The sequence below is a fragment of the Falco rusticolus genome, chromosome 15 (assembly GCF_015220075.1).
Source record: "Falco rusticolus isolate bFalRus1 chromosome 15, bFalRus1.pri, whole genome shotgun sequence".
NCBI lineage: Eukaryota > Metazoa > Chordata > Aves > Falconiformes > Falconidae > Falco > Falco rusticolus.
In genome coordinates this window covers 5,629,662-5,643,227 of record NC_051201.1, presented here as the reverse complement: position 1 = coordinate 5,643,227, position 13,566 = coordinate 5,629,662, and the positions used below count along the sequence as shown (strand labels likewise).

The window sequence follows — 13,566 nt, the reverse complement described above, 5'->3', positions numbered from 1 at the left end:
CTTGGGTATGATTTTTTAAACAAAGTGTGCCATAATCCCTTGGTCAGTATTACACACGATTTGATTAGCATCAAGTTTGTAGTCAGGCTGAAGAGAAAAACAGTGATGTAAATCTGGATTTGCCAATCCCAGTATCCTCCGGTGGCAGAGACAATGCAGATAAAACCATATGGCTAATCATGAATTTGTTCAAGAATGTTTTTAGCAGCTGCAATAGTAATCTGATGAAACATTTACCCTGGGTATGGTAATGCACTGTATCATTTCCAGGGTGACAATAACAAAGGGGAATGCATATACACTTTGCCAAGTGGCTGCAAGGCGTGCGGTTTTTTGTTGTTGTGGTAACATGGCACATGGTAATCAGTCTGTCATTTGGTTTGCTTCTCTGACATCCTTCACTACGAATGAAATCTTGAGGGACAGAAAGGTTTGATTCTTCTTTTGCACCAATTTATGCACCAATTTAAATCATAAATTAGCTCAGTAAAAGTAGTGGAATTGTTGTAATGGCATGAAAAAGAATCTAGATTTAGTGACTGCAAATACAAATAGTAAGGATGGACAGCTGCGTTAAAGGAAAAAAAACACCATGGTTGGGCAAGAGAATCAGGCCATGGGTATGCATACATGTAATTACTTCAGAGATGTTACAAATGGCCCTCTAGTTGGTAGAGTGGTTTGTTTTGTGGTTGTGGGTTGTTTGTGTTGTTTTCTTTTTTTTTTTTTTTTTATCAACAGGTTTCATTAAATGGAACAAATAACAAAGCATAATAATTAATTTGTTCTCTGGAAGTGGATATTATCTGTTACACCTAATCCCATTGCCCCACATACGCAGCAGGAGGAAGCAGAAACACTGTTTACTAGGACAAGTTAAAAACCAGAAATATGGCTGTGTTTTCCTACATAACAATCTATGCAGGAGGCACAGAAACAAACCAGTGGTTTTAAATAACCAGGCCACTCAATGACATCTTTCCCAATAATTTAAACTGCTGTTCCCTCGGCTATGCAATTACCAAGTATTAATAACGAGCAAAACACATCTTTCACCCACAGTCAGGATGCCCAGCGCTCTCTGCTTTCATTACCCTCAAAGAGAGCCGAGGATGTGTCCTCTGGATCTATTGTGCGCTTCCTCATTCTGCGCTTGACAGCCTGGATAATTATATACCCAAGCCAGAAGAAGTGGCCTTCTAATATTTTTAAATGGGTATGTTATAACAGTAAGTGATGCAAAGTTGCTGGTGTTTCATGCAGATTAGCATGTTTGCAGGCCTTCCATCCCACCAGGATGTGAAACACATCCTCTGCTGCTCCTAAAGCTCTGGTTCAAAGCTGCGCAGCAAGCTGAGAGCACAGGACTCCTCTCTGTGACCCCTCTCCCATCAGAAAGCACTTCAGCGAGGGTTGGACTGGAAACACTGGTTTAAATGGGGCTATTCACGTTCTTCACAAGCAAGCACTGCATGCAGCGTTGTGACTCCTGGGGTGCACAGGGGTGGCAGGTGCCCCAGCTGAGCTCTCCATCTGGAGAACAAAGTTGTGTCTAGCTTGTAGAGGACAACGTTGCCTTTGTAAAGTCATTCGTTTCTCTTTCCTATGCGGACATCGCCAGATACCTTTGTCCTGGTTTTTTATAGTGGTAAACGATGTGGAGACACCATCAAGCAGGACGAGGATGAATTCTAAACCAAATGTTTAAGTTGTCCTCATTTCAAAGGCAGGTATTTTTAAATACCACGCTTGACACCACTGATTTAAAGAACTGCAAAACAGTATGAGCACCACGGCTCCACGGAGCAGCCCCTCAGAAAACGTTATCCTTCCAGCGGCGGAGCGGGGAGCGCCATGTCCTTCGGGGTGCCACAGCCTGGGGAATCCCAGATTTCGGGCGCCAGAGCGGGGGCGGCGGGGGCTGCTGCCTTGGCCCACGGATGCTTCTCGAGGGGCCTTCGTGCCGTGCAGCCGCGTTTCGCTCCTGAGGTACCGATGTTGCCAGAGAAAGCATCGAATCGCCTCTTAATCAGCAATTAAGCACGTGAGGTATACTGCCTAAACCCTTGTGAACAGTCCCGAGGACAACCTCTGCCCGCCAGGGGCCAGCTTGCAGCGGGCACCCACCGCAGGGCGCCGCTTGCCTCCGGGCCTCGGGCCTCGCACCTCGCTCGCTGCCGCTTCCCCTCAGGGCAGGGGGCACGCGGCGGCGGCGCGGGCACGGCGTACAGCGGCGGGGGGGAGCTGCGGGGCAGGCACAGCGCGCCCGGGGGCGGCGGGCGGCAGCCCCGGCCCGGCCCGGCTGAGTCAGGCCGCGGGGCCGCCCCGCTCCGCTCCGCTCCCGCCCCGCAGGGGGAGGCCGGCGGGCGGGCGGGGCGGGGGCGGGGCGGCGCGGGGCGATGACGTCAGCGGCGGGCTGGCAGCCATGGTGTGCGGGCAGTGACTGAGGCGGCCGGCCCGGCGCGGCGCGGCGCGGCAGCATGTCGGGGCCGAGCGCCGTGTCGGACCCCCAGCACCCGGCGCGGCTGCTGCGGGCCCTCAGCTCCTTCCGCGAGGAGAGCCGCTTCTGCGACGCGCACCTGGTGCTGGAGGGGGAGGAGATCCCGGTGCAGAAGAACATCCTGGCGGCCGCCAGCCCCTACATCAGGTACGGCCGCGGCGGCGCGGCCCGCGGCCTGAGGGGGGGCGCCGGGGCCGAGACCGGGCCTGCAGCCCCCCGGGCGGTGGGGGGCGGGCGGCCGCTGCGGGCCGCTGCGGTTACATAAGGAGCGGGCTGGGCCGCTCGGAAGGACGGAGGAGCCGGGGGGGCCGGCGGGGAGGGCGGCTGGCGGCGCCGGGCCGGGGCGGAGCGGGCCTGCCGGGCCCCGGGGCTCGCCGGAGCGCCGGGCTGGGGGCAGCGGCCCGGCCGGCCCCCTGCCTGCCTGCCCGGCCCCCTGCCTGCCCCCGGCCCCCTGCCCGCCCCCTGCCCCCGGCCGTGCCACCGAGCCCCCACCCCCGAGTCCGTCCCGCTCTCGACGTTCAACTGCTGCTTTTTTCAGGTTTGAGACGGTTTAACCCATTGGGGGGTGGGGGTGGTGAAAAACCCTGCCCCGAAGGACTGAAGTGCTACCGAGTGCCTGGTGTGACCCAGCGATCCAGAAAACACGAACTTTGGAGGGGGGGCGGCGGGCAAGGGGCAGCAGCGGGTGGCAGCCGGGCACTGGTGCGGTGTGACCTGCCAGCCGCCTCTGGGTGCTGGGGCTTGTGGTCCTCAGCTGCACCGAGTCAGCGCTTTGGGATCCGTCTCTTTTCTCCTTACTGTCTTTTAGCAACACAGGGCTCCAGGTTGTGGTTATAGGTTCTGAAGTACGTCAGCTTTTAGTACATCAGCTTTTATGTTTTAAAAAATGGGTTTCTCTCCCCATGTCGTGTCCCCTTGTGCAATACCTGAGAAGGTAACGGGGGAATTGGCGGAGGTGCGGGGGGGCTGCCTGCTCTTGACAGTGGCTGTCAGCAGCATGTGCAGTCAAAATGATGCAGTTTGATGGTGAGCACTGGGGAGGACAAGCTCTGTTAGCACAGTCAGGGTTTCTGAGGTGGCCTGGCAAACAGTTGATCCTGGACTGTGTTTTCAGCGAAACCCGTTTTATGACAGGTCCTGCTGCAGCAGTTGACAGGAGTCTCAACTTCTCCATTGCACTCAAGAGTCCAGTGACAAAAAAAAAAAAACAAACAAAAAACCCGCTTACCATAAAACTTCTATAGTACATATCTGCATGTCAGAAGGGGTAAATGAAACATACAAGCAGTTAATTTCAAAGCAGTTTTATTTTTAAGTCCTACCATTTGCAGGTAATAAAGACATTAATTTTATCATAGTCTATGAAGTGGGAGCAGGCCTTTCAGTATCACCTAAATGCAGGAGTATCATAAGTCTGTAGCGGGCTGTTTGTGATGGTTGGGCATTCCTTCCAGTTGTAGCTTCTGTGAAGTTGTCGTAAAACCTGTGTATTTGTGCTGGCTGGGGATGGGGAGGCTGTACGCTGCTCTCCAGAAAAATGCATCTCACTTAAGTCTTGTATTATCATCTGCTTTTAATTAATATGGTATTTTAGGTGACCATTTGAATACAACTTCATCATGCTCAAGTATAAAAATAAACTAAAAATAAATAGAATATTAAATTGGTGATGAACTTTTCAATGGGTGTTGATCGTGGACAGACTTAAAGAAACAGGCATCGGCACCGGTTTTGCTAGCAGAGCTGAGATACGAGATGAAATAAAATTCACAGAGAAGGAAGATCAGCAAGAATTTGCAAAAAAAGATACCATGGAGTCTACATGCTAATAATAAATCTTTTTCACTGCTTGCCTGGAGAAGCAGTTTTGGAAGACTGTGGTGAAAGACAAATCAAAGACATGAAATTGAAATGAGCCATTGATCCAATACTCTTCAAAATGCCTGAATGCTTTTTAGGTTGCTTGTCATCATATTTTATATGACAGTATGCCATATCTGATGTAAGGTTCAGAAGGGTTGCTCTAGGTGGAAAGAGGTCATATTCTTGGAAAAACTGCTGTTCTGCTGTAACAGCAAGATGAGTTTACAGGAAACGTGCAGTATCTTACTGTGAAAAAGACTACTTAATCAAAATATTTTTGTAAATTATCCTGTGAAGAAGTGCCTTTTCATAGAATTTCATCTTTAGAGTATTGCATTTTGTTCGTCTCTGGAAAAACATACTGGGGAAACATGAGTTAAGCATGTGTGAGGAGTAAGAGTGCCAGACATAACTACATTAGCAACAAAACTTGTAGTCATTGGAGTTGTGGTTTTTTTAAATTCAAAATTGTTCAGGTTCAGATCCCATGAAGGAACTCATTATCTATGTGTGAAAGTAGGTTACACGCATTAATAAATAAATATGATTAACTTTTTTCTTTTTGAAAGCTTACTCATCTTTTCTCCTTGGGCTTGCAAAGGTTCTTTTAAAGAACCAAAAATACATGTACCTAGTTCTTGTACGGCACATTAAGAAACACATTTTTCTTGCCTACCTTTGCAGAGCCTAATTTTTACCTGCTGCCTGTCTCTCTTCTTTTTATCACTCCAGGATCTCTCTCTTAGTCCATCTGGTCTTCACATTGGGTAGAATTGGTCAGGTAGGTTGCCATTGTCAGAGCATTACGTTTCCAGCCAAAAGTTATGTTTCAGTGGCGCTTTTTGGAGAGAAAATTGATCTCCAGCCTGTACCTAGTCTATGTATTTTGAGCATTGGTTTTTCAAATAAACGATTGGTTTAGGTTTCTATGTAAAACGTTACTGTTGGAAATTAAATAATTTTATGTCCTTGTATTTTAAGGGTAGATGATTCCAAACCATGCTCTGGTACCAGAGGCTGTTAAAGTCTCCAAATGCCAATTGATTTGGGTTGCTCTCATGTGAAAAATTCCAATACGAAGCTCAGAAAAATCCATTAACTAATTTCAGAAGTAAAACTTGGAAGAAAAATGAGTGGGTATGTGAAACTTAGCAGCGAAGCAGTGGAAGTATGGGTTGGCATGGTGTATCTGGCAATGTCAATATGTATTGTGGCTGTGGGCAAGTTGGTGGGCGAGTTCAGAAGCTGTGTAGGGTTTGCATGAATGCTTAGTTTAGGGTGTGAGTAGGAAAATAAGTAGGCACGGACTTTCTGAGGGGGTGGTTGGGTGTGAACAGAGTCTGTGTGCGCTGAAGGATTTGTGCAGCCACAGAGAGAGGAGCGTTACCTGTTTTTTAGTTTTGCATGGAAGCTGTTTGGCTGACTGGTTATGAGTAGGACACTTGTAAATTATAGTGATGTGGCTTCCCTCTGGTTATTTGGCAACTGAATTATCCATGCAGCTCAAAAAAGGCAGCTTCAGTGGGGAGAGGACAGAAGACATGAAAGGGACACAGGAGCAAGTGGAGATGTTACTGGTGCCATGGGTCCCATCTGTCTTTCTTGTCCATAGGCTAGCTTCTGCAAGTACAGGAGAAAAAAAAAGGGGGGGGGGGGGGGGGGGGGAGAGCCTCTTTTATGAATAAATTTTCAGTCTGTGTGACCAGTAAGACTTAATTTTTGTGGTAGTTTGCTTCTTGAGGTCATGCCTCAGCTGCTTAATGCCAAGTTGCTTGTAGCAGTCTGAGGGCAGCGAGGTCTGGGGGGGTTTGTGTGAATTGCTACAGAATTGCCTTGTATGTCCAGGCTTATCTAATTCCTCTGTGTGCCCCTGGAGCAAATCCTGTCCTTTACAAAACAGAAGTCTTTCTGTCTCTCTCTAACATCTTGTGGTAAGTTTCTGAGCCTGAGAAAAGGAGAATTCCTCAGGAAGAAACTGCCATAGGACAGAGTGTGGTTTGGCTCAAAGTGAAGCTGCTGTGCATCCCAGAATAGTTAAATTCGAGCCAGGTTAGCTCTTGATTTTTCTCTTCTTTAACAAATCGGCCAGAAGCCTGCACTGTTTTTCAGCACTTTTTTGCCTGGTGGTTGCCCTGATGTAGATACAGTACTGTTGCCCTGGTGTAATTTATTTCGTTTGTGAGCTTAGCATAAATTACAGTGGCATAAGAGTGCTTTTACCAGAATAAACCACTAGTAAGTTTGGTGTAAGCTGTAGCATGTATCTGCAAAACTTATATGGGATAGATTTGGTCCTGGTATCCTCAGCAGCAGCAGCGGATGTTCTCATCTGAACAGATCTGTCACTATCTGGCATGAGTTGTTCCTGGCCAGCTGAAACTTGCAACTCTTAATATTTTGCTAACTTAACAGTCTGCTTGCCTGTATCGTAGGGAGCATGCGGGAGCTACCTTAACGAAGAGGATATTTAATTTAAGCTCAGATTCTTAGATTAACTTGATGTTGTTATGCAGGAATTGTACTGCTGTATTAGAAACTAAATTTAGACTTTTTTGTTAACTCAGCAAGTTTTGTCTTTGGTTTTCATGCATCTGCGTGAACAGATTACAGATGGGTGTATGTATTCTGTACCCTTCCCCAACGCTTTTCTAACTTGGTAACAGACTAGTAACCATATTTTCATCTTTTTCCAGGTGAGCATAATAAAGCTAAACAAAAATAAGATGTAAAATTAAGTTCACATTATTTTCAATTTACTTGTAAGTAGCTGTACTTCTTGTAAACGGATTTTGGTGAGAAATAACCTTGAACAGCATTTGCATCTTCTCACTTGTGCTGTTCAACCTGCCAATACCCCTGAAACACTGCAGGTCTTGTAAGACTCTTACACAGCCGCAAAATGCTCAGTGCTGAAATAGGCTTCCGTGGTGTGGTGGGACGTGTCCCCCATCGCCGAACTCCCGTCCTTTCCTCTGCGTCCTGGCACTTGGAAGTGTTTTGAGTTGTCTTGAACCTGTGAGAAGGCAGTCTGCTGAGGCATGGTCTTCGTCTGTCGGTGAGCATCCCTGACCGCTGGTGTGAAAAGCGGGACGGGACACCCGTTCTGCAGCGCGCTGAAAAGGTGCGGCTTGGTGGTGGTTGTAACACTTGATAGGCAACAAGTAACGTAGAGCGAGGCAAGGTGGAAGCCGAGGTGTGCCAGTAGCTTGTGCAGTTTATTTCCTGATACCTGTTTGGTTTTTATTGGCATTTATAGAGAGCCTGTAGTGTTTTAAAACTTTTTTTTCTGTTTGGGACTAGTACTGAAGTCACGAATACAAACCACTGCTGAAGCTGGGAGGTATTTGCTTGTCAGGATCCTGTGCTCTCAAGTTCTGGTTTAGCCAAATAGCGCTGTGTTTGTGCCAGGGCTTGTTCCCTCTCCGCTGGGCGTGCAGGGCACTGTTGTGGTAACTGCTGTATCCAGGAGGGCTCTAAAGTCGTATTGTCTTCGAGGTTTCTTATGAGAAGTTTGTTGCTGGCAGTCTCCTGGGAACTTTGCAGGCTGCCCTGGCAGTAGGAAGTCAGGAACAAATCAGGCCAGAACTCTCTTCCAGACTGCTGAAGCTTTTCCAATTAAAGGGTTTTTTTAAAGTAGACGTAGTTTTGTTTTGGTTTAGTTTCATTTTTTAAAAACCAAGATTGTCACCTGTGGTGTTTAGTGATGACTGAGTTGTAAACTCTCTGTAACTTTGAGAAGGAATAAATCAAGATAGTTACCTTGCCCAGAAACTCTCTACCTGGCATAACTCAGGACAAGTGCCTAAATGCGTGTTATATTTGGATAAATAGTTGAGGGGCAACAGTGATGAAGGTAGGTGGAAAGCTTATGGTTTAGAAAGGGCTTTAAAAATCACTATAGCAGGCTTGAATGGGGAGTTGTTAATTGTATTCCTGCTCCAACAAGCCCCTAAAGATGGCCTGAAGGGAGGAAGCAATAAGGCTCTTACCCAGCTCAAAATAGTGAGAAAATACAGTTGGGCTGCTCCTACATGTCAGGCAAGGGGAGAACTGGAAATCAGGGCATCTTGTTTATGCAGGAGAGCTTGAGATGAACTGCACGTCCTCAGATACAAAGAAAGGACAAGAAATTTCGTCTGCATGCCTGATGTAAGGGGCAGGTCGGGGTGGGAGGAGGTGTGGCAGGATGGAGCTGCTTGGGATGTCTGGGTAATTTATACTCTGTAGGTTGCCTTTACACCTGCGTTAATTGCCTTGTTTGGCAAAACATGTATTATTAAAAGAACTTTTAATAATTTTTTGTGCACTCTTTAAAATGTATTTTGTGGCAGGAGCAGGGCTGCTCTGAAGGCATGAAGATGCTCATCGTGTCTGGAGAAAGATCTGAGTTGATGAGTCTGGACTTCTTGATTGGTGTTTTGGTTTCTGGTGGTTTGTTGTTTTTTTTTTTTTCTTTGAACCTGTTTTGTTTCCATTGGTCTCAACTGCTGTTACAAAAGTAGCTTCCTCCTCCTGTAGACTGACAAACATGAAAAGATTTGAAGAATTTGTTCCTTCACTCTCTGTCCAGACCTCTTCTTTCTTACATTGTACAAAGCTTTCTCTGTGTCCTGATACTGAGTATCAGTGCAGTGTTACCTATACATAGGGGAGCCTTCAGCCTCTCGTTTGTCCGCTGTATTGTATCTATGCCACTGCTTAATTATTTCCAAGAAAACGACAACAAGAACAAAATCACTGTTTGTGGACAGGTCTGAAATCACTTGTTGCCTATCAAGGAAATACATTCTTAATACCACATAGTTAAAGCAGCTGGCTTATGTCTTCAGGCACGTTGGTTTACATCTCCTGAATGACTTTAAGCTGCCTAGTACAGCTCTTGTTATTGTTTATGGACGTGGTTAGTGCTCTGAGCTGCACACTCTTGGCTCTTCCTTCTTGTGCTGGTGAAATCCACGCTCCTGGTTTCTTTTTCCTCTTGGCAGTGTCGTCTTTCAGATCTCCAATTTCCAACTCCCAGTGTGTCTAGAGTTCTGGTGCCTCTCTTGTTTGGATTCCCAAAGAAACACAACATTTGTCCCATCTTCCAGCTGTCCCGCGACACTACTCATACACTTGTAATTTTGTCCATTTGACTTCATACTGATCGGTGGTTATGAAAATCTTTCCCTGACTCAGCTTATTTCTCCCATGTGCTATAATGATAGGTGAGGTATAAAAACCTGATTAAACAAAGTTTTCTTAGCATGTTCATTGGTGGTTTCCAAATAATGATTTTAGTAAATCACAGGAATGTTTGGCTCATTAGAGACAAGCTACAGAGCATTGCATTTCTTAAATATGTTTAATGGTAAGGTAAACAGCATGGGTATGGTACTGTACTTGTTCCTTCTAAAAAAGCATTTTTAACAAATTTAAAAGCAGAGTTACTTTGAAAGAAGATGTATTTTTGAGTAAAATACAATTCATTTTTTAGTTTAAAACTGTATTCCACAAATGTCTTCCTTTGCATTTCTGAGGAAGTCCTAGTTCCAAACTGCTACCTAATAGGTCTTAACACTGCTGTGTAGGAGAAGGCTAAGTTTTCAGCTGACATGGACTGGAAATCTCATGAATCATCTATGTAGTGAGTGAACTTGAATGTCATGTAGCACACAAATGGTGTAAATATGATACAGATTTAGTTACTTAATGAGATGCTTTGATAAGTGTTCCATCTGAGTTAGCCTGCAGCCCGCAGAGGATCAGAGATTAGATACGTTTTTTCCCCAGCTTTTAAAAACAAAGAAAGAAGAAGAAAAAAGCCCCAAACCACCTTTCTAAACGCAGTGGCAGGTATTTCTGATGCAGGAAGGTACATAATAGGTCTGTGCCTCATGTGAAAGGAGCTGAACGTGTGTGACGGCTGGGCCAGGTCTGCTCAGCTACACGCACTGGTGGGGCCAAGCTGCGCTTTACGCCGCGTACGAGGTGCATGGCACGAGCTGTCCGTGCCCAGCAGCCAGCTCATCTGCATTGCTCGTGTTTGACTTGTTGGTAAGCTCAGCTGGTGCAGTTGCTTTGTTGTTTTCCGAGCTGGCTAAAAAAACCCCCAAAGTCCAATGAAATGGCCAGTACTTACTGCTGCTGAGGAGCGCTGCGGGTCCGTTCCTGGGGACTGTGTCAAGTGCGCGTTCTGTCCGCTTGGGGCTAGCGCTCGTGTTTAGGCAAGATGTTCTGGTTGAGGGTAGATTTCCAATTTAGATTACAGTCTAGCTCTGGATGAGCTCAGTGTAGTCGGAGTAACTTCAGATTTTCAGGGTAAACAAGCTGTTCATTGAGGGAAGCCCGTGAGCCCTGTACGTGTCCCCTGTGCTGCTCGGAAGGAATTGCGTTGTTCTCTTTCTTGGCGGGGGGGGGCGAGGGGAGGGGGTAAGCGCTACGTTTTTGCCTGACTTAATTTTTTCAGCTTAAACAGTTGGACAGTTTATTCCTAATTGTTGTTACTCTTCAACCAAGCAAAGCAACTTTTGCAGGTTTTTGTGCTGAGCTGTTAGGTGGACTACTTTGCCTTGGGACCTGAAGTTGCAGTTACAGATCATCTTAAGAAGAGAGACAAACGAGAGGCAAAGCCAAAATCCTCTGAGAGCTGGCACCCTTTGCAGGGTGTGGTGAAGACTGTCTTTTATGTGTGGTGCTAAGGGCCAGGGTGCGACCTCAAAGAAAGCCTTCTGATTTGGTTGTAAAATATCTTTTTGGAGGATGGTAGTGGGTGGAGTGAACTGCTGCATCATGGTTTTGTGTCTGACCTGTTTAATAATGTGATTATTAAGGATTTTTTGCATGCAGAAAGACCAGTATTCATGGGAGAAAACATTGCAGGGGCAAAGGCAGACAAATGAAAAAACTTCACCATTCAAATGGTCAGCTCTGAGTAGGACTTCAAATAGTTATTACATGGAAAGCTTGTACTTGAAAGACTCAAACCTACATAAGGAAGGCCGGGTCAGGAGGAGACTAAATTGACCTGATCTGTGCATCAAAAGCAGAGTTTTAAAGTTTTCTCCTTACTGATGCAAAATCTCAAAGCACTCACTTGTCATTTTTGGGACCGAGTCATCCTTGTGACCCTGTTTTTGGTTTGGTGCATGTCTTTGCTGGAAACAGTTGTTGGAGGTAGAACTTCATTTTAAAGCACTAGCGCAGGTAAAAGATACATCGTCAAAACCCCATTTTATTACTCTTTGGTTTGGAAGGATGGCTTTGCTCTCTAAATACTAAGGTTTGCTAGTGTGGCAATATTGGCAGAGCTTGTGTAGACTAGCCCTTATGGTTAATCTGGAGCAAAGTCAGTAATTTGGAAAGACGGGTCCTTTCAAAAAGGCAGCTGTTTCCCTCTGCCTCCTACAGTTTGGTTCCTGACACCCTGCTACAGCTGTGTAAGTAGGTCAGCAAGCTGTGTTGTTTGCAGTGTGGTGACGTGAGAGCAGGTAAGTTTAGTGTTGCAAAGCATCAAAACCAAAACGTCTGTCTTTTGTTTCCCAGAGTTTTTGATTGTTGTTCACTGTAAATATCATAAACCTGCTCGAGGTAGATGTGGTCCAGAGCATTCCCATTTACAAAGGCACAGGCTTTGCAGGCAGATGTTCTCTTTACCTGTTCAGGTACCAGTATACCAGTGCCCTAAGGATTAAAGCATTCCAAGAGTTTATACTGTTGTTCCCTTTATAACTAGTGTCAGTACTGTAGAAACACATCAGTTACCTTTTCATAACAGTTTACAATCAAGGCAGACGTTTTAAAGATAAAAACATTCCCATAGAATTATGTCTGACTCAGGGAAAGGAGTGTTATCCGTGGTGGCTGAATTCTTTGTTTTGATTTTCATTTTGTTTGTTTTTCTGTTTGGCTCGGTGTTTTAAAATTATTATTACCCTTCCTGTAAACTGTCAACTGTAAAAGATAGGAAAAACAAGTTTTCAGACACACAGACCCTTTCTCAGTGTGCTTCTCCTGCATCTAAACTGTCCACAACTGCTCCCACGTGGACCTGGCTGTAAGGTTGGAAGTATGACTGTGTTTTTCTTTGTTTTGCTCTTTTAAAATGAGGTGTAACTTCCAAGATCCATCTTAATTTAAAAGAGCCATGGACAGTCCTAAATTTAGCTGTTGAATGTTTTTTGTTGTTGTTGTTTTTCTTGGGTTTGTTTGTTTTTTTTTTTAATTAATTGAATCTGGATTATGCCTTTAGATGTGAATTGTGACCCTAGCAATACCAACATTTCTTCTGAAGCCTTTGTTTTCATTTCAGTGATTTATGTTGCCTATATTGTTGCGTACATATACAGAAGAGGTATTGGAATTTTTTTCCTCATTCTGCCTTATGTAGTGTCATTTGAGATGACTCACTAGGATTGTATTCCTTAAGTGATGTGGAAGAGCAGATTCCAAATTTGTCACGCAGACACACAACATCAAAACACTAGGTAAACCCAGTTGTTCTTAGGCCACTTGCTCAAGGTGTAGTGTGTGCCAAGCAGTTCACCTGACCAGGGACGAGAGGTTGGGGTAGATGTTATGCATTTATAGAACACGGTTTATGTTACTGGAAGTATCTTCAACTTACAGTGATGATCTGCTTAATTAAAAAATGGAAGACATTGTTTTAAAACATATGTGGAGTCAAGCTGCTCAAAATTAAATTACTTAAGAAAACAAGATGAAGAAGTTGCCTTGTTTTGTTTCCCCCAGCTCTGTATGCATCTCAGCTGTGCTCTGCTCCCAGCTAATGGGTTTTCTGGTTGGCACCGAGGGCTTTATTTCCTTCTAACTCTTGATGTTGTGGTCTTTCATCTGAATTAAGGAAGACTGAGGCAGCCTTTTCTGCTGTGGTTTGGCAGCTTAGAGTGCTTTTAAAGTAATTAGAAATGTTGTCCAGTGTAGGAAGCTCCGAGATGCATGTGTTAGAAGCAGCCGACCTGCAGCTGGGCACATCTCGGCACCTTGGATTGCTGATGGCCATTCCCAGCTTTCGGATGCACAAATCATGGGCTGAGTAAATCACCATGGGGAAGAGCATGGTGGAAAGAAGGCATCCTCCGTCCTGGGGTACTGACAGATTGGAAAATCTCTGCTGAAGCGTAGCTAGAAACTGTTTTTGTAAAGTGAAATTTGGTGGAGGCCCAGGGTTAAATGTTTCACTACATGCTCTCGGCTCTGTCTTT

At 45.5% G+C, this 13,566-nt stretch overlaps 1 protein-coding gene across 3 annotated transcripts in view; it reads left to right on the top strand.

Annotated features, from left to right (window-relative positions):
• The first annotated feature begins 2,417 nt into the window (after positions 1–2,417).
• Positions 2,418–13,566, top strand: part of GAN (gigaxonin) — a 42,054-nt gene continuing 30,905 nt past the window's right edge. For 2 of the 3 annotated variants that reach the window (XR_005107608.1, XM_037408666.1), the window contains exon 1: positions 2,418–2,647. Coding sequence is in view for 2 of the 3 variants with exons in the window: in XM_037408666.1 (XP_037264563.1) it covers positions 2,481–2,647 (167 nt within the window). In the remaining variant the exon portion in view is untranslated. Of the gene's footprint in view, positions 2,648–5,303; positions 5,501–13,566 lie in introns of those variants that run through there. The other variant, XM_037408667.1, reaches the window with a different exon arrangement.